The sequence below is a fragment of the Haliotis cracherodii genome, unplaced genomic scaffold, assembly GCF_022045235.1.
Source record: "Haliotis cracherodii isolate W230 unplaced genomic scaffold, xgHalCrac1.p SCAF_17, whole genome shotgun sequence".
Classification (NCBI taxonomy): domain Eukaryota; kingdom Metazoa; phylum Mollusca; class Gastropoda; order Lepetellida; family Haliotidae; genus Haliotis; species Haliotis cracherodii.
This window is the reverse complement of record NW_027266272.1, coordinates 2,794,264-2,815,339: the sequence shown is the minus strand read 5'-3', so window position 1 is coordinate 2,815,339 and position 21,076 is coordinate 2,794,264. Positions and strand designations below refer to the sequence as shown.

The 21,076-nt window shown below is 41.4% G+C and overlaps 3 protein-coding genes across 3 annotated transcripts in view; 1 reads left to right on the top strand and 2 right to left on the bottom strand.

Annotated features, from left to right (window-relative positions):
• The window catches only part of LOC139464232 (asparagine synthetase [glutamine-hydrolyzing]-like), a 28,652-nt gene extending 18,701 nt beyond the window's left edge, over positions 1–9,951 (bottom strand). Inside the window, exon 1 of the mRNA XM_071245754.1 lies at positions 9,936–9,951. The gene's annotated coding sequence lies outside the window, so the exon portion shown is untranslated. The remainder of the gene's footprint in view (positions 1–9,935) is intronic.
• Positions 5,632–6,136, top strand: LOC139465107 (uncharacterized). The gene is made up of 2 exons (XM_071246797.1): positions 5,632–5,736; positions 5,780–6,136. Exons 1-2 carry the CDS (start codon positions 5,632–5,634, stop codon positions 6,134–6,136), a joined length of 462 nt encoding a protein of 153 aa, XP_071102898.1.
• LOC139465106 (asparagine synthetase [glutamine-hydrolyzing]-like) lies at positions 6,630–19,111 on the bottom strand. The gene is made up of 12 exons (XM_071246796.1): positions 18,863–19,111; positions 18,480–18,714; positions 17,635–17,817; positions 17,414–17,506; positions 17,064–17,191; positions 16,167–16,293; positions 15,574–15,781; positions 14,975–15,212; positions 13,177–13,368; positions 8,334–8,400; positions 7,387–7,538; positions 6,630–6,749 (listed from the first exon to the last, which is right to left on the bottom strand). Exons 1-12 carry the CDS (start codon positions 19,109–19,111, stop codon positions 6,630–6,632), a joined length of 1,992 nt encoding a protein of 663 aa, XP_071102897.1.
• Between the last annotated feature and the right edge of the window lie 1,965 nt (positions 19,112–21,076).

Genomic DNA, 21,076 nt, shown 5'->3' with positions numbered 1-21,076 from the left:
ATCCGGTGATAGTCTAGCTGTTTGTATTATTTTGAATTTTAGTATTTCCTTGTTCAGTCAAAGTGGCTGAATCGTTATTTGAACTAGTTTGATATAGAGACCGACTTGTCCATTTTATTGGCAAAGTAGTTTAGTTTAGGGATAATTTAGACACACAAAAAACTCCACAGCTGCTGTAGCCTTTTACGTCACACGTTCGTTTGACAAATGCATGAATATATAATTGTTTTGTTTACCGACTGATCAGATAGGGATGCACTGGTAAATTCAATCAGCAACTACTCTCTGGAACAGCAGGAAACACGTACATTCGAGAAAATGTGAGTCATGCAGAGTGCACAATTTCAACGCAGTAACTTTCCTCCTCTAAATCCTATTATCCTGATTATAATTGCAAAAGTTGTTGTTGATAACCACACTACTGTTTCCAATTTGAAATAAGCCAGACATTCGAGCATCGATACTCTGAGAAACAATAAACACGAATGGTATAATACTTGGTAGGGGACAGTGACAGCAACCGTACTTCTACTACTTTGGGCAGTATTTTGATCACTATTCTACAGGATAGCCGAACATCGTGAGTTCAGTTTTCAATCACCAAACAGTGGCCGTGTAATCGTTTTGTTGTTATTTGAGATTGATTGATTATATCGTCGCATATCATTCTTTGTATATGATTTGCAATTACGAACGGCTCTCATTCAAAATTCGCGTCCATGTCTAACATTTTTACATTATGCCGGGGTCATAACGTGAACAATATTCCTACCGATGTGAAGTGGTTATCTCTCATTAGCCACTCTGAATTTAGTAAAATTAACCAGTGAAATTAGATTGTCCTTCAATGTCATGGTAGAATTCACTTTCATCACACTGGATAGATAATAATTTGATATTGTCACTGTGGAATATTTTCTTATAAGTTCGTTTCATGTTTTGTAATTATACACATCGGGGGATTTCATAACACTGGATTACAAATAAGTAAGAAAATGCAGTGTTTATATAATGTGTACATATCGTGTCATACACGAGTACACTCCCATCATGGAATCGTTGCTCATTGTGAGTGAGTGAGTGAGTTACGTTCAAAGCCACTTTTAACAGTATTCCAGTTATAACACTGCGTGTCAGCTCTTTGTGGGAGGAAAGCCTTAGGTTATGCAGGTCTCAGATGTTTACCACTTCGGTAAAACACACGAGCACGGGTATGGTGCTGACAAACATAGAAACATAATCAGGGAGAACAGGGAATCGAACCCAAAATCATAGGTTTCTGGCGTACCTAAGGGACGCACAGCGAATCGCAGCGCCTTAGACGACTGGGCCTTCCCGTGCCCTCCTCTGAAATCAAAATCGGGGCACCATGTTACAAATCCCGAAGATGCTCAAATATCAGTTCATGGAAGATTTACATGTACTTATCAGTTCTAAGAAATATACGTCTAATTGATTTAAATTTCTCAATCAAATTTATCAGTCTGATAAATCTTTGTAAATATATGCATGCATATCCCAGCGCCTTCCTCTAATACATGAAACCAGCTCTTCCCTAAGTTTATTTCAAAAGCTTCGTATAAAGTTGTGTTATTTCAATGAGGTAACTGTACATGTATGTCTTTGACTTGCAAATACCTGACTTGCATCTGCATGTGTTTGTGGTGGATACGCTCTAATCTGATATGATTCCTAAAAACATGCCTATGATATAGTCGGATTGGAATGGAAAAGAGGTAAAATATGGAAATGATTTTGTTGATTTTATTTCCATCTCAAAAAGCGTATTTTGTTACAATGTTAATAATCATTCACGCATCAAGAACCAGTCACTGTGTAATACAAATACCTAAGAAATCAGCCAGGAAGAGTGGAACACCGAGACACACATTTAGGTCTACAGCGACCCCAGCCTGTCGTGTCGCACACGTTCGTTTGACTAATACATAAACATACAATGGTTTTGTTTACCCAAAACACGATAGCGCCGCTCCAGTCAATATCCCGCTCTACCCAACATTTAGTGTTTAACATGCAATAATTAATTCCCTGGAACAGCTAAAAACTAATTAATGCACATCCCAATGTTTTCAATAATAAAAAAAAATATTTTATTGGTTGTTCTGTACTGCTGGACGGTACAGAAATGAGTGTCAATATCAAATCGGCACAGCCCCGAGTTTTCAAGGAAAGACTCTCTGAACGAACACTACATAAGATCAGCAACCCTGGATAGTTGTTCGCTTGGTTGAAATGAAGCAGAAGCTTTCTCTTTGCTGCTCAGGACCAGTCACTTCCCACTCGAAACCGTCAATGTGTGATTTTGCATCCAAATGTAAATATGAAATGGAGATTATGCAATGGATTTGAAACTGTCTAACACCGTGTCAGCACATGTCCAGCTTTGGCACAAACACATTATCTTATGCAACATAGTATGCCCCACAATATTCCTAGGAGAAGTCCCATTTGCTGTCTTGGCTGCGTGTAGAGGGGGCAAGGGCCATGAGCTGATGATCACTTGTTTGACGAGTTTGGGAGACAATATGAGCTACTGAGTTGAATTTTTCTGCAATGTAGTAATTCAGAGATTTTTAAAAAATATGAATTGTAGTAATTTTGACATACGAGTGTTTGTATGAGAAACTTGGCTGTCTGATTGCCCAGGATTTTGCTGCTGGTGTAAATGTGGAGAAATATATAAGCAATAACATATTCATAAGAAATCTTGGCCAAAAGCGATTGTATGATTCCGACTATACCATGAGCATGTGTTCATGAATCACTTTTAAATATTCATCATGCCAGATGTTCGCGATAAGGTGAGCATATCCTGCCTCATCCCTGGCATAAGTCACAAACACATGCACAATCAATCAATAAAAATGACAAAACCCTTTCCACATTCATCATCTCTGCAGAGTGGATTGTACGATTCCGAGTATATCATGAGCGTGTGTTTATGAATCACTTTCAAATAGTGATTATACCAGGTGTCAGCTAAAAGGTGAGCATATCCTGCCCCAACGGTTCCACCCGTCACAACACATGCAAAGACAAGTCAATTGTTCACCTGAACAAAACATGAAAACACATGGTACAAGTCGAAATAGGAAATTGCATCGGACTTTTTTTGTCACTTTACGTCAAATTAGGAAATGTCCTTCACATGTCTACCATAAAACGTTTTGAAAGCTTTACCAGGGACTTGAATGTTGTAACTTTGATCAAACAAATCCTGGTCAAGAGTCACCCTTTGAAATCTTGGTAGGAAGAGCATGCCCGATTGTATCTCAAAAGTTGTAAAACGTAAACACCGAAGGCTGGGGCTGCCGGAATATTGTTCGACATGAAGGGGAAGTAGACTATTGGAAAGTTGAAGTCATCCCTCTGTCATACAGCATTCTGGTGAGTGTTTTGTCATTCTGAATCGTTATGCATAAACAGATACACATCACCGATCTTGCATCTGAAATTATGACAATATTCCAATATGGTACTTTTGGTATTGGAACATTATGATGATGAGATTGTTCTTATGGTACTGGCCACGTGGGAATTCCAGGTTAGATGCTCCCCAGCTACCTATGAAATGAAATGAATGTAATGTTGGTCTGAAGGTTCAAATTACGATGGGGGGAGTCAATGAACTATTGTCACATTGCCTGAATATGTTGAACGCATTCGCGAAGTGAGAAGGAGAAATACATCATTGACAATAACGACGGTGTGGTAGCCTAATGATCAAAGCGTTCGCTCGTCACGCCGAGGACCCAGGTTCGATTCCCCATATGGGTACAAAGTGTGAAGCCCATTTCTGATGTCCTGCACCGTGATCTTGCTGGAATATTGCTAAATTCGGCATAAAACCACACTCACTTAATCTTTAAAAAGACTCTTGATAGTTGAATAAATTTGGGGTCTTCCTGACCATTCCGGTCCACACATGGCATTGGTGAGGTAAAATGTTAACTGAACTTTCTTTGCTTGGTTGCATACTTGACAATAGCTGTAAAATAAAACGTAGCCAAATGTTGTTAATGTTCATATGTGTCAATTATTCTCGCTCTAGTGTATATTATTTCAAAACCAAATGTGCACAAATGTTGCAGTGCCAGATTGTTGTAATAATGTATAGGACCGCCTCCGTAGTCTTGTTGTAGAGCCCCCGCCGCGTCATACCAAAAGACGTTAAAAGATGGTTCTTGTTACCCTGGCTGGTGCTCGGCATTAAGGGGCTGAAACAAGGACTGGTCGGCTCGGAGTCAGTTTACTGTGAGGTATTTACGTGTGTATCTCAATAGGCTAGCACTATTAAATTGGCATTAGTCTTGACTCGTACAAACAGCCACACGCACACATGCATGAACGTCGCTACACAAGTGCAATTATCTTGAACGAGGCGGCGTTAAACCCCATTTCACCTCACCCACCTTATTATGTATGTGGTATAAAATAAAATAATTACAATCCAGAGCTAAATCTATTTTAGATATGTTTGTTTGTTGTGTAATGTCGCAATATTCCAGCTATATCAGGCGGCCTTCCACAAATATTATTTCTTTAGTACTTATATCAGATCTGTTTGACCCTATCAAGTTGATTTCCTTTGCCAAAGGACAGACTTTGATCATTTTACTGAAATTAACGTCACCGCCGCTTCAGGGAATTAAGGAGTCGAATAACCACAGCAAGGTGTATATTAATTTTTGTGACACTAAATCGACAGGACTGAAGTTTAGGGAACAAATACTGAACTAATTTGTGTCAGCGTTGCAGATAATCATCTGGAGTCAAGAGCAAAACGTGCTTCCATAATGACATGTTGAACATTCCAATACAACTATATTCTGGAAGTTAATTTATGGTACCGACGTTACTACAATATCTGAAAAACTATTGGACCTACTCCAGTCAAACTTGGTGTGAGATTATTAAACAGTCATACATAACTGGATATTACATGTAAAGACAATCGGCGCATGAATAAAAAGTCTGTCTATATAGCTATCACTTTATTTCATTAACAACCAGACTTGTTCGTCACGGGTGGAACGAGCATTCATTGTAACACTATCTGAATAATGCTACCCCTGCGTCACAGGGCCATATGACACAGTTGAACCAAGCAACTCAACTCGAAAGGTTGCACGGAAATCACGCACGCACGAATACGGTGTTAGCTTTAGATTTCATGATGTCTCAGCGCAAGCATCTTTCCGCTGATGCGAAAGGTTTCGTTGTTAAAATATTTGAATACTTTAAGGCTGAAAGTGAAAGACGTTCGCCCTTCTTTGACTTTTCAAAGTACATGAAAAGAACAATTCATGCGTTACAGCTTCCCAAACAAACCGTAGTTAAGATTTTGAACTCTCATAAAACACATGCTCCCCTGCACATCCCTTAGGGGGCATCTCAAAACAGGATAGGAAATTAAATTTAGATTCCTTCGATAAGAAAGTTGCTAGGGACGTGATTCGGCGGTTAACACGAGAAAATGAATTTATTTCAACACGAAAACTAAAACAAATTCTCCTTAGATATACCTTAGATATTTCCAAATGTACCATTTGTAAACTCCTTTCCAAATTTGGATATCAGTACAAAAAGACGAAAGGGTCGAAACTAGCAATGTGTGAACGACCAGACATCATTCGTTTGCGTATCCATTATTTTCGCACTATTAAAAAGAAACGAGAAGAAGGCTATGAGCCTGTCTATTTGGACGAAACCTGGGTTAACGCCTGCCACACAGCGGCTTACCAATGGTCTCACCCAGATACCGGAGAGCCACAGCGCAAGATCCCTCCCTGGTAAAGGGGGTCGCCTGATTGTCCTCCATGCAGGCTCCCACAGAGGTTTCCTCCCTGGGTGTGATCTAGTGTTCAGATCCAGATCTACAGATGGCAGAGACTGCCATACCGAGATGAATAGTCAGGTTTTGACTGCGTATGTTGAGGAGCAGCTCCTCTTAGCACTGCCTGATAAATCCTTGGTAGTTATGAACAATGCTCCATATCACAGTTGTCGAGATCCTATTAACCATTGTCCAACCTCAAATTCCACCAAAGGTGAGATATGTCAGTGGTTGGACAACAACCGCATTGCTCGGCCCACGAAAGCCAAAAAAAACTGACTACTACCAAATGGTTCTTCAGAACAAACACCCGCCCTTTTTATTTGATTGACAACATGTTGAGAGAAGTGCTTAGACTTCCTGCTAACCATTGTGACTTGAATCCCATCGAACTAATCTGGAGTGATGTGAAAAATATGGTCGCACGGCAAAATAAGACCTTCAAGCTTGCCAACGTCAAGCTGATTGTCTTGAAAGGGATGGGAGAAATTACAGATGTACGTTGGGCAAACTGTGTCCAACATGTTATCAAAGTTGAGGAAGAGTATTGGAAACAAGACTGTATCCGACCAGATACTGTCCAGCCTGTTGTTGTTCATTTAGGTGACAGCACAGACTCCGAATCCGACGAGGGCATTTCGTGGGACCAAGAATAGGGCAATACATATACCCCTGTTTCACTACGACATGTAATAGCCCGAATTACCACGGATATGAATTCTTACATATTCGTACATATTCTTTATCATTTCTTAAGAATCTGAAATATATCTTATTTGATCCTATCCAGGACCAACACGTTCTGTTGACGAGCATCAAAGTAATCCTCGTCCAAGATATCGTAGGGAATTCCTTTTACAAAGGTCAGCTGAGGCAGCTGCTCACCGAGGTCCTGATATAATGGCTGCCATTGAGTATAACACCAAACGATGCGGGTAGGTTGGGGTTGGATCAGGCCATGCCGGAGTACATGAGAGGTAAACACAGACTTTCCACAACCACTGGGTCCCACAACGAGGGCATTTGAGGGAATCAGGAACTTGAATTGTTCTCGAAGATCAGATATACATGGTAAATGAGGCAGCCACGAGTGGACTTGCGATGGCGGCGGCGGCGGATGTGCTTGTAACGGCGGGTTGGCTTGACGCAGCGGCGGCGGTGGGTGGACTTGCGGCGGCGGCGGCGTTAGCGGGTGGGCTTGTAATGGCGAGTGGACTTGCGGCGGCGGGTGGGCTTGTAACGGCGGCGGCGGTATGCTATGTTTATTTCTCCTGTGTCGTAACATGACATCTATCCTTGAAAACATTTTTTCACAGTCCGGACAGGTGGCAACCCCCATGGTGATCCAATACGGTGTGCGATTAGAGGGTATGAAGCTTTCTTTTATACCCTTGACTCTGTTGACGCTTCAAGGCAGCAAGTGCCCGTTCCACCACAGCCTTCACCTCCGACACATGCTGTATTTTCACGGGTTGGGGTGTTGTCTTCGATCCCTGTTTGGTTGTCATCGTTTTCATTTTAGGTGTTACCTGTCTCTTCTTTGTCTTCAGCGTCGACTTCTTGGCTGCTTGTGGTTTCTTTCTCTGTTGTGATTTTCTCAACGTAGTCTTCCTAAATATATCTCTAGGGTCAAGTCTAATCTCTGATGCTTTCTTCATGTTGTTCACGTCCAATCCGTTTACTGGCGAGAGTAAAACTGTTTGTCGGGCTACACTACTGTAGAGTTCATACTGTCTTACACGTGCAGGGAATATTGGAAGACACTCTTTTCTTCACAGCACACTTGTGAGTATGTTAAAAAAGCAATCATATTAGTATATAGTCTTCGTCATACTACACCCGTGAAGGTCCGGGTTATAGAATCGACCTTCAGTAACCCATGCTTATCGGCGACTGACGGGGATCGGTTGGTCAGTCTCGTCGACTCGGATGACACGTGCCATTGGTTCCTAGTTGCACAGATCGCTGCTCATGCTGTTGATCACTGGATTGTCTGGTCCAAGCTCGTTTATTGACAGACCACCACCCTAGAGCTGGAATAATGCCGAGTGTGGCGTAAAACTAAATTCACTCACTCACTGATACCAATACATCTAAAAAGTAATGTCATCATTTAAATGGTGAGTTTAAACGCGTATTTTACCCTTACAAGGACGAGTGCATTCCACAAACCCTTCCTGTTATCAATGTGTCACTGTTTACAGTTCGGGCGAACATAACCCTATAGACATGTGTGCGTGCGAGTTCATTCATCAGAAATCTGTCATTTACGATGTGTTTTATGAATATGAACGGCTAACCACGTTCATAGTCATGTTGCGTGTCGTGGTTAGAACCGTAATTGATCTACTGAAAGGTGTCATACATTCGTGTTCGGATATATAGGTACAACATCTACACGCACATACTTTCCTACATCATTCAAATGTATTTAATACCGGATACGTTTAATAGCATGCCCCAGCCCCAACCTCACCCCCAGCCTCAGCCCAAGCCACAGCCCCAGCCCCAGCCCCATCCACAACAAAGCAGCCCAAATGATCCTGAAATGGTATGAAAATACCAGCTGAGCTGCATTAGGCTGAGTGCCCACTCCTCGTATAAAGTGCGTATTGTAATAAAAGTTTTTAACCAACGCTAAATCTTCTGCAATTTTTTTATTATACTCAGATACGTATGATCGATAAAGGGATACTGTTCCCTTCAACCCAATCGCCGCAGTTTGGCAGTGTTTTACAAAACCGTACGTTTACTGACACTTCTACCATAGTAGAAAGGAGCATGTGTCTTGAAATTGATGCTGTACATATAATTACTCCGTTTACACAAACAACATTGATACCGGTTATATGTATCTACTAAACACATTGCCTTTTAAATGGCCTTTCAATACACCGGGGCACTAGAGCACGCGAGCCAGACACGCACCGCGCACACATTTATACACTGCTAACCGCCTTACTGCCGACAGAGACCATATAATAGATATAATTATATGGTCTCTGCTGCCGAGAACTCGCGACAGGTACCCGTGTTTCACAAAGAATAAAAACGCATAACAGACAAATCAACATTTGTATTCACCATCAAACTATGCTTGAAATGATGAGATGCGGTATGCGGTTCATCCCCATCGTCTAACTTCTTCAATTTCAGGAAGACACTTACAACAACCATCCTTAGTCTCAAAAACCAGCAGACGACTGTCCAAAAGCAGACGAACTTTTTTCTTATTCGCATATAACCCGTTGAAGACGCGGTAGCAGACGATGAACGGGAAACCGCTAGCAGACGACGAGCACCTGTGTCATCACCTTCACTCCACTTGTATAAATACCATCCTTTGTCCCCATTGTTACCACATCTTTAGGGAGGATTCAACGGTCTAACGCACATTCAAGTACCCCCCTCCATTGTCCACTCGCTCGCGCTTCATCGCTTTCCTTTGAAATTGGGAGGCAAATGCTATTGTTGTCATGAACTACTAAGTTTTCCTCTACTTGGTCCAATAGTTTTTCAGATATTGTAGTAATCGTCGGTACCTTAAATTAACTAAACAGACTATACCTAACCTATATAAATTATTAAACTTTAACTTTAAATGTTAAGTATCAGGCTCGCTGACTTGGTCGATGCATGTCATCGATCCCAATTGCGTGGATAGATGTTCATGATATAAATGACTGGATTTTCTGGTCCAGACTCGATTATTTACAGACCGCCGTGATACAGCTGGACTATTGCTGGGTGCGGCGTTACACTCCAAACCAACCAACATGATACGCGATGCTATCACTTTTCGATCTTTACATGGAGATCAGGGACCATGGTTTATAGCCTGGATCGCTTATGTCAAGCAATAGTTCAACACCTCCAGCCTTTAGGTTCTACATGTCACAACTTTTTGGGTACAATCAAGCATGCTCGTTCTACTACAATTTCAAAGAGCGTCATATGAAGAAATATTAATATATATTCATATCAATGGCATGAAATCGTGACAAACATATGTCAAAGGACATGACAACGTCCGTATATTTTGTCAAGCATTGTGGTAAGTGAAGTGTTGTATACTTACGATGAATCTTGCCACGGGAGTGTCCGGACCTTGCCATGGGACACATGTAGTACTGTGATTGCCTTCAGAACGTAAACATTGTCGTTGTATACGCGTACGTCATGGTTTATTGACGTTGCTACCCGTGAAGATCCGGGTAAGAATAAATATTCAGCAATCCTTATTGATAATATACAACGGTAAAACCTATAACTATGAATCAATAATTTGGTATATTTATTCTGTTACTTCTGTTGAGAAATCGGTACGTACAGAACTGAATTGTGAAATCAGCTAAGAACCATGCAAGATCAATGAACAAGTAACAAAAATATTGACGTACACAAGATTTTATTTACATCCATAAAAGGCAATGCAAATGTGTGTCAGCAGCAATAAATAATAGGCCCTATGACACAATTCAGTGCACACACGAACGTCCAGTATTGTAACAGTTCAATGTCTTGAATCTGTGACATGACGCAAATCAGGTCGTAACAAGAAGACCTCGTCTCGCTCTAATATATCGGTACAGTCAGCCTTCTGGAAGCTGCTACCCACAATCACATGCAGTCGGCCCTGGAAGTTGAGAACTGTAACAAGTCTGTAAGCAAGCTCCTCACAACGGTACAAATGTGTCAGCGCTCGGGCGGAGTTTGGAGTATTTATAGCGGCATGGTCCATGTCACTGCCACTGTTCAACATTGTACGAGCGCTTCAATTGATGATGCTGCCATTTACAATCAATAATACTGCTATATAACAATTCAAACATCGTTCTGTTCAATTTATATGGGGAGATCACGCATCCAAACATTTACCAAGTCCGTCTATGGTGGTTCACTATTTTATGTTATCTCATGATACTTAACATTTTTTTAGTTTAAAAGTCCAGTTAAAGTTTAATAATTTATATAGTTTAATTAGTTGTTCTTGGCATGTTAAACATGTCATTATGGAGATACGTTTTGCTCTTGACTCCAGATGATTATCTGCAACGCTGACACAAATTAGTTCAGTATTTGTTCCCTAAACTTCAGTCCTGTCGATTTAGTGTCACTTGCAAATTAATATACACCTTGTTGTGGTTATTCGACTCGTTCATTCCCTGAAGCGTTGGTGACGTTAATTTCAGTAAAATGATCAAAGTCTGTCTATTGGCAAAGGAAATCAACTTAATAGGGTCAAACAGATCTGAGATAAGTACTAAAGAAATAATATTTGTGGAAGGCCGCCTGTTACAGCTGGATTATTGCGACATTACACAACAAACAAACATATCTAAAATAGATTTAGCTCTGGATTGTAATTATTCTATTTTATACCATTTACATAATTAGGTGGGTGAGGTGAAATGGGGTTTAACGCCGCCTCGTTCAAGATAATTGCACTTGTGTAGCGACGTTCATGCATGTGTGCGTGTGGCTGTTTGTACGAGTCAAGACTAATGCCAATTTAATAGTGCTAGCCTACTGAGATACACACATATATACCTCACAGTAAACTGACTCCGAGCCAACCAGTCCTTGTTTCAGCCCCTTAATGCCGAGCACCAGCCAGGGTAACAAGAACCATCTTTTAACGTCTTTTGGTATGACGCGGCGGGGGCTCTACAACAAGACTACGGAGGCGGTCCTATACATAATTACAACAATCTGGCACTGCAACACTTGTGTCCATTTGGTTTTGAAATAATATACACTAGAGAATATACTGGAGAATAACTGGCACATATGAACATTAACAACATTTGGCTACGTTTTATAATACAATTATTGTCAAGTATGCAACCAAGCTAAGAAAGCACAGTTAACATTTTACCTCGCCAATGCCTGGTGTGGACCGGAATGGTCAGGAAGACCCCAACTTTATTCAACTATAAAGAGTTGGTTGATGGAGCCACCAATATTAACAGACATAATATTGTTAAAGAGTAAGTGAGTGTGGTTTTACGCCGAATTTAGCAATATTCCAGCAAGATCACGGTCCAGGACATCAGAAATTAGCTTCACACATTGTACCCATATGAGGAATCGAACCCGGGTCCTCGGCGTGACGAGCGAACGCTTTGATCATTAGGCTACCACACCGTCGTTATTGTCAATGATATATTTCTCCCTTCTCACTTCGCGAATCCGTTCAACATATTCAGGCAATGTGGCAATTCGTCATTGTCTTCATCGTCATTTGTACTTTCAGACCAACATTACTTTACTTTCATTTCATAGGAAGCTGGGGAGCATCTAACATGGAATTCCCACGTGGCCAGTACCATAATAACAATCTCATCATCATAATGTTCCACTACCGAAAGTACCACCTTGGAATATTGTCATAATTGTTGACACAAGATCGGTGATCATGCTATCAACCACTGAATCGTGTGCCCAAAGTCGATTATATTCATACCGCCGTGATATAGCTATGAGACTGCTTACGGCGGCATTAACAACACCCTTACGAGCGAGTGAATGACTATGGTGTTACGCCGCTTTCAGTAGTATCACGGCGGGGGACACCAGAAATGAGCTTCACACATTGTACCCATGAGGTACCCTGAGGAGCGAACGCTTCAACCACTAGGCTACCACACAACCCAGGTTATTAGTTTCATAATGTAAAATGTTCAGGAACACTATATATATATTTTTTTAACATGACTGTGTGTAACCACTGACATCAAATTCATCAACTTTATATTTCAGAATTCCGAATTCTGAATTCCATTCAAAAGTACCAAAGGCTTCTTCCATATGCAACAATTCAGCTCCATCCTTGCTAAGCGCATTGACACAAGTTTGTGAACTCTTGCAAAAAGAAATTCAAATATCTAAAAACGTTCTACAAATTGGAAAACATGTTTTGCAATGAAAACCCATAATACAATAATAAGAGCTGTTTGTGTCGAAGATATTAATGCTTGTATGTTGTTAATTTCGAATGAAAACATGAAAAAAACAGCCAAATATAGAATCCAGCCGATCCTTGTTTAAATACCAACAAAAATTTGTTTTAAAAAATACAACAAATCGTATTTGTGGTTTCGTCATTTTATGGAAAATGAAACATCGAAATCGAGACATTAACTTATTAACAGGGAGGTGTTTTTGCACAAAGTTGGGTTTTTTGCATGATAACAAAACGTTTTAACCATTGCATAACACACAGACAAGCAGGCAGACATATGCACATAATATTCAAAGTCACGTCCCCTCAGACAATTTATTAACACTTTTTATATTTTAGATACAATTCTGCACACCCCATTCTGGGTAAACCTTGTTCCCGAGGGGCCCGTAGCATCCTCCCAGCGCGGCATCCACATACGGGGAATCCAGGCTGACTTTGTTGGGTAGTAGTTCTCGAACACCTGCCTGTAGTAGAACTCTTCCTTCGTCTTGGGTGTATTGAAGGGGAAGAGGGATGCTGCCTGTTCCATCTGCTCATCATTGATCTTAAACAGTGAGTCGAGATTTTACTTTTATTGAACACCACCGTCACCTTTCATTTGACCTTAATACATACACGTATAGTGAGTGGCCATAGTATGACGTACAAACATGGCCGCCGACGTGATCGGCGTGTAGACAGGTCCGAAATCTATAACGATATGGAATGATATATATAATGTTTCTTCCTTTTTTAAAAATGTTTATTTGTTGCTTATACCTAAATTGTTTCAATATATGCTTGGAAATTGTCCTGTAGAAATCTCTGATGTATTTCAAGGCTCTATTTGCCAGATTCTCGAACCTCCCGCTCCAGTTCAGCTGCATTTCTTATGCCTCTGAAGCTTGTTTTCAATGGGAACCAACAATTCTCTAAAGTAGTGGCATCTGGAGATTGTCCCGGACATATCTCCATCTAATAGTTTTTAAGGAGAGAGGCAGGTTTCTATTTTCATTGAAAATATCTGTAATATTTTCTTAATGTGGAGTTCGGTTTCACTTAACCTGCTCTGAGAGTCACGAAAGAGTCACGATCATCACACATCCAGTTCGAGGTGTATTTTCAATGCATGCTATTTGGGATAGTGTCATGTCAATTTGTCAATTTGTCAATTTTGGCTTAATAGCCAAGGACCTCTGGTTTTATCTCTTTTTATCTTCAATTATTCATTCACAACTTACTTTGTTTTGCAAAAGAACTCAGACTTTTTTCAGTTCTTCCCATAATCTCAAATTGCTGTTTATTCTGGTGGTAAACTTTCATCCAAATTGCTTTGATGATGACATGAAAAGCTAAACAGTACAGCTCGGATGAAGAAGCAGTTGGCAGTTTGAAGGAAATATAAGGAGAAACCTTGATCTAATCGTCAAGAAAGTCTAGTAAGTATTCATCTTTAGTGCTGTCCCAAAGTTGCAATCACCCTCAGCCTCGGCCTTCTCTGTTGCTGGACACGTGGTCAATGGATTTTGGAGTACTTACTCTACACCTGATACTCCAGTGCTCTGGTATTTAATGAATTGGGGCATCAATAATCCAGACGAAGAGCACACCTATCACAATTACTAGTGTGCAGGTGCTCTAGTCCCACTTCAGTATTGAGTGAGAAGGCCCCCAAACTGCCTCCCCCCTATCGCTCTTGATATGGACCTGATCTCAGCCATCAACAAGAAAACAGATGTAACGCCAGCCTCCCGTGGCAACCACAAACATTACTTTTTCATTCATTCAGATTTTGTCATATTTGCCATGTTCGTCCAAGCGGTACACATCTTGTGAATACACTCACAAACACTGGCAAATCGAATCTCGAATATTTGTCTGGCATGGGCACCTGAAAGTCAGCTTATGATTGGACAATATGGAAACGATGTCAAAATCTCTTGTAACATAAACATATGGAGGCCTATCTGTTATAATATACATGAACTGAAGATACCCTCTTATATCATCATTGAATAGAAGGCGTCTGTGGGGATCTGTGGTAATGGTTCTAAGCCTTTGATCACCGATTCTTGAATAATCTCAATCAGGGGACGTTTGGCATCTAAGCCTCCACAAGATGCCTCAGGAAGATGAGGCCAACATAATCCCATCTCACTCGATAAACTCACCTGCTCATCACAGAAATATTGGGTGACCTCATAAAGGGATCTCTTGACACCCGATACTCCGTCACTGAAGGGTTCCTTGGGCCTCCACAAGATGTCCTTGGGAAGGAGGTGCATCTCATCGAAGGCTGACCGGAGGAGGTACTTCTCCACCCCCTTCTGAGGGACGCGGTCCTCAGCGGGGAGGGACAAGTAGTAGCTGCTGAACTGATGGTCAAGGAAGGGGACCCGGATCTCCAGTCTATAGGATAGGCATTAGTCTCGGAATTTTCACAGATAATAGTATGTAAACTCTTGGTGCTGAAACACTCATTTGATATTTTAAAAGTATTTACTTTCTCAAATGACGTAACCCCCTCTACTGGATTATCCAAAACATAACATTTACTGATTATCATTTAATGTATGTGATTTACTGAAATCAGTGAAGTTATTGAAGATGTGTGATGATGTAGATTCTCCCTCAGCTTTGGCAGGGTGAATTGGATTCGTGTTTTTAAAAAAACACACGCCATATATGCTGAAGTTTCCACCCGAAACCAATCCCTATGTTCATTAACTACAAATAGCTAGTGCCTGTCCCGGATTGTATGTCAACTTACCCCCAAGCTGCCGTGGCCCTGTCCCCTCTCAGCACGTCGTACATGTGGATGTCTTTCAGGAGTCTCCGACTCTCCTGGTCCGCGGCCTCAGCTGATGGAGCTTTGTGGAAGTGGTTGTACCCCTGGGCCAGCTCGTCAGACCCCTCACCGGACAGGATGACCACGGCGTCTGTGTTCTCTTTGATGTACTTGCTGACAAGGTATAAACCTAGGAATGAGACATGACACATGACATCGTTTTAAATATTTAGTACCTTTGTGGAAGAGCATTGACTCGTGGGTAGTTAAGGTAGATATTACCAGGCTAGTACATTAAAAAGTGGATACAATGAACTCAAACTGGGCAGTAAAACTGCCTGAGATCAGACACTACACGGTAATGTAGCTATCTCGCCTTCATACCAAATAAACATATAATAATATCTGCGAAATTAAGGGGATTAAGGGTACAGATATAAAAGTATTACCACGTTAAACTGACACTTAAACATGATATTGATAATATGTCATTATTTCTCCTTTTGTCTTATCGAAAATTACATTCGAATGCTAGAAGTTTAACCAGTTCAGCATGTATCAGTAACCATACACACCTATTGAAGATCTGATGGTTGAACCGTCATATGTTTCAGTGTGGCGAATTACTTCATTTATAACTCTGCAGGCGTCTTGGGGTGTGAAGATAATTTCATGATGTTCAGTGTTCAAATGTTTCGCAACCTGCATCAAAACAAATACAAAGATAAAGTGAAAGTTTAAATAAGTTGTCAATAGCATCCACTCTTATTAAATGTTCATCGTCAGTCGACTTCATTTTTCTATCATTTGCCTTATGGGGTATTCACAAAGGCAAGTCAATTGTTCACCTGAAAAAAACACAGTAACATATGGTCAAAATTGGGATCTGTATAAGACATCATTTTTATCACTGATGCGCCAAAAGTGGACTTGAATGTTACCTTCATTAAATACCTTCCGCTCTTTGAAATTTCTTTGAATATAGGCACAAGGGCTGGAGCTGCAGGAATATTGCTCGACAAAAAGGGAAAGTAATGTAATGCTCAATGACTTACCTTCCTGGCTGCCATGATATCGGTGCTCCCCTCCATGCCAATAGAGGAGTTCTGTATGGATTATGTAATGCCTCAAGACTCGCCTTTCAGGCCGCCATGATATCTGTGCTCCCCTCCATGCCAATAGAGGAGTTCTGTATGGATTATGTAATGCTTCAAAACTCACCTTCCTGGCTGCCATGAGATCTGTACTCCCCTCCATGCCAATAGAGAAGGTCTGTATGGGGTAATGTAATGCTTCAAGACTTACCTTCCTGGTTGCTATGAGATCTGTACTCCCCTCCATGCCAATAGAGAAGGTATGTATGTATTATGTAATGCTTCAAGACTCACCTTCCTGGCTGCCATGATATCTGTACTCCCGTCCATGCCAATAGAGAAGGTCTGTATGGGGTAATGTAATGCTCCAAGACTCACCTTCCGGGCTGCCATGATATCTGTACTCCCCTCCATGCCAATAGAGAAGGTCTGGATGGGGTAGGACAGCTTCTGTTCCTTGGCATTCTTCACCATCAACGCTGTTACCAGACTCGAGTCGAGACCCCCTTTGGAATGATAAGCTTTTCGTGTATACTTTCGAAGAAATAGGAATCCACATGTACTTAGAAGGATTTAGATGGTAGTGGTTGTGATACTGTCCTTTTACTGTAAGGTCAGTTTATCCTTGGTATTCTTAGAACTTCCCAATAGGAAAGCAGTATCTTTTCAATATTTTCAATACAAACTGTACTCATGCACTCACATGTTGCAATCACAGATAAACTCACCTGACAATAGACAACCAATCCTTCTGTCGGCCATTAGTCGTTTCTTAACTGCGGTATCTAACAGTACCCGGATGTTCTCAGCCACATCATTTCCTGGAGAAATATAGCTTCCATTTACAATATAAGACATTGTGCATAGAATCGTTTTGTCGACTATACATAGCATAAACATGACTTTGATTCAATAAATGCATACAACTAAAACACAAAGTAACCCTTACCTCGTGAGTCGGTATCTGCAGGAGTTTTGTACAGGGGCATGTCGCCAATAGAATGGAACTGTTTCGTCTCCCGGAACGTGGCTCGTCCGTTGCTGTCAAGGTCGTACTGTTCCACTGTACCGGGGGCGACGGAGACGATGTCAGCAGCCTCGTCAGTTAGGCTGTGACTCAAACCAAATAAGCCTGTATGTGTAGTGTGAGTGAGATATTATTGTTTTACAGTATTTCAGTTGTAATTTATTGAAGCATGTGAGGCAGTGTGTGTGTGCGTGCGTGCGTGCGTGCTTGCGTGCGTGCGTGCGTGCGTGCGTGCATGCGTGTGTGTGTGTGCGTGTGTGTTGTTGGGGGTGGGGGGTGGGGCAATCCCAATTTACCACACATTGTTTGCCTATTCTTGTGATTCGGGGCTGACAGACTATGAATCGTAATCCACTTGGATCTAAAATGTAACCAACGGACTCCTAAGGCTGTCGTAGACCTGTACCGCCAAGAAATCACAAGGATGTGTGTGTATAAGAATTGACTGTCAACCACTCAGTGCAACTTGCTTTCCATACAACATATTTTGTGTGATACATCTGAATATGCAACTCATTACTGGTTACTAGGGAAAGCAAAGGTAAGATATGATCATTCTGAAAATGTGCTACCCCTTATTCAATATGTTCCATCTTGAATATCATAATGTCTTGCTCTAGGTTCTATAGTGTCTCCATTTACAACTGTGTAGTAGACAAATTGTTGTATTTCAATGTACAGTTTTAACATCTATATACTTTCACTTTGAATTATGTTATGGGGTACCTTGAGCATATATACCAGAATAGGATGGTTTAACATCTGACCTTTAGCCTCTGAGCACACAGCTAGGAAGCCATTGTCTGTCACAAGCTTGAAGCAGGGGCGGACTCCAAACGTGTCCCGACCAATGAAGACCTTCCTGTTAGCCGTGTCGAGGAGACAGAAGGCGAACACCCCATCCAAGTGGGAGGGGAAATCAATACCATATTTGGCATACAGATGAATCATTGGCTCTCCATCGCAGCCTGTGTTCAGATGAAATCCATATTCTTTTGCTACCTGTTGGAATATCCATCTATTCGTTAAAGTGGGTAATGGATTTGATGCAAAATTGAGTAATCTGTTAAATATTGTCTGTATGTTTGACTGGAATAACATAAATAGACCCAGGACATATCACATTATAATTATTAATATACCGACATACTGATTTATAGTTGTAGATCTCCCCGTTGTATATCAGCCATATGTGAGGATGGGTGTACAGTCTCATTGGCTGCATCCCTCTGACGTCATCAACGATAGCCAATCGGTGGAAGCCGAGACAACAGTTCTGGAGGTGGTTGATGTTTTCTATCCTGAAGGCGTCTGGTCCACGATGTGCGACCTTATGGGCAGCTTTACACTGCACGGAGACATGTACATCACTACCGAACACGGCCCAGATCCCACACATGGTGATACAGTCACACGTCCCAAGGATATTGCAATTGCCCTGTTATGAAAAAACAGATAGAGGTTTCATTTGATTCGAGTTGGTGATATGATAGAAATATGGACAAAAAGGTTGCAAACCCATGAAAAATCGTTATCTTTTAATATATTTAACATAACACCCAATATCTTTAGCAAACTTGTAGTTTGTTCCTTATCCAACAATAGCAATCTACATATACTGGTATTGTCACGAGTATTGTTCCAACACAGAAATCGGTTTGTACAGAGCTAAAATGTGATTGACAAGATTCAGGAAAAACATGGCAAATATGCGGACCTCGCTTTCGAAATGTCACGCTTGCATCCCAAGTTCCAAGTTGTCCGACTCCCCATTGTTCTCAGTGCCTTAGGTTTGGTATCTCCCAATCTGTTGACTGACATTGGGAGAGTAACCGGGTTTGCTACCAGGAATACAGCCCTTCTGACAATCTGGGTAATGTAGAAGGCTGCAGTGTTGGAGAGTTTCACATTCTCCGAAAAGTTCTGGGTGGGTTTGACAAGGCAGCGCTTCCTGGGAGAAGTCCCATTCGCTGTCTGGGCTGCGTGCAGAGGGGGGCAAGGGCCCTGAGCTGATGATGAGTCAAAGCAGCCTGACTGTGCCAGCATCACCAAAACCCTCTTTGCTGTATTTTTTATTTTAATCTGTATTCTGTAATAATAAAAATATTAAAAAACAGTGGTGTTGAACCAGCTGGTTCATTGAATGGGCGATGTAGATTACGCCTGTCCGAAAATGAGCGTCTGCGAGCCATTGGTTTGCTTGAAGCAGGATCGAGTCAACGTGATGTTGCAAGACAATGTAACGTCCACAGAAACACCATTTGGTGTTTATGACAACGTTGGCAACAGACGAATGCAATCAGAGACCATCCTCGGAGTGGCAGGCCACGCGTAACCAATAATCGACAAGACAACTGGATTCGAACAACACACCTACTCAATCGATTCCAGCCAGCAACAGTGACTGCAAGAAGCATCCCTGGTCTTCGACGAATATCTTCACAAACCGTACGTCTTCAGATGTGCAGGAATTGTCGCCAGAAGACCCGCCAGACGTCTCATTTTGACAGGAATCACCGTCAAGCACGTCTACAGAGGTGCAGACAGCGTCTATGCTGGACGGCCATGCAGTGGGGACAAGTTCTTCCGAGTATATGATATATGTACTTTTTCAGCTTGATATTTTAAACTGCGAAATGTAGGGAAAGAGTGTTTCCCAAACAATTCGAAAACGTCAAAATCAGAATATCAACCGAAACAGATTCCATAGGCAAACTAGTGATTAAATGCATATTTGAATGGATCACTGAAACACGGGAACATCATTTTGGTCAAATTTGGAAATGTCTACCATAAAGTGTTTTCAATGCTTTACTAAGCCATGAATACTATAACCCTGATGAAACACTCCATGAACACTCCAAATAAAGGTTACAATAATGGGCAAGCGTCACGCATTATATTCGTAATGTGGAACACAGTAACACAGACACACACACGTTGTAACACAGACACACGTTGTAACACAGACACACACGTTGTAGCACACACACACGTTGTAGCACACACACACGTTGTAACACAGACACACACGTTGTAACACACACACACGCGTTGTAGCACACACACACGTTGTAACACAGACACACACGTTGTAACACAGACACACATACGTTGTAGCACACACACACGTTGTAACACACACACACACGTTGTAGCACAGACATACACGTTGTAGCACAGACACACACGTTGTAGCACAGACACACACGTTGTAGCACACACACACGTTGTAGCACACACACACGTTGTAGCACACACACACGTTGTAACACACACACACACACGTTGTAACACACACACACGTTGTAGCACAGACACACACGTTGTAGCACACACACACGTTGTAGCACACACACACGTT

Excerpts from the sequence above, each read along its gene's own strand:
- LOC139465107 (XM_071246797.1), top strand. The coding sequence starts at position 5,632 with ATGTGTGAACGACCAGACATCATTCGTTTGCGTATCCATTATTTTCGC. Across the intron at positions 5,737-5,779 it reads TCTATTTGGACGAAACCTGG|ATACCGGAGAGCCACAGCGC; the intron begins GTTAACGCCTGC and ends GGTCTCACCCAG.
- LOC139465106 (XM_071246796.1), bottom strand. The coding sequence starts at position 19,111 with ATGTGTGGGATCTGGGCCGTGTTCGGTAGTGATGTACATGTCTCCGTG. Across the intron at positions 17,192-17,413 it reads GATTGGTTGTCTATTGTCAG|GGGGTCTCGACTCGAGTCTG; the intron begins GTGAGTTTATCT and ends ATCATTCCAAAG. Across the intron at positions 8,401-13,176 it reads CAAGGTTTACCCAGAATGGG|GATCATTTGGGCTGCTTTGT; the intron begins GTGTGCAGAATT and ends ATACCATTTCAG.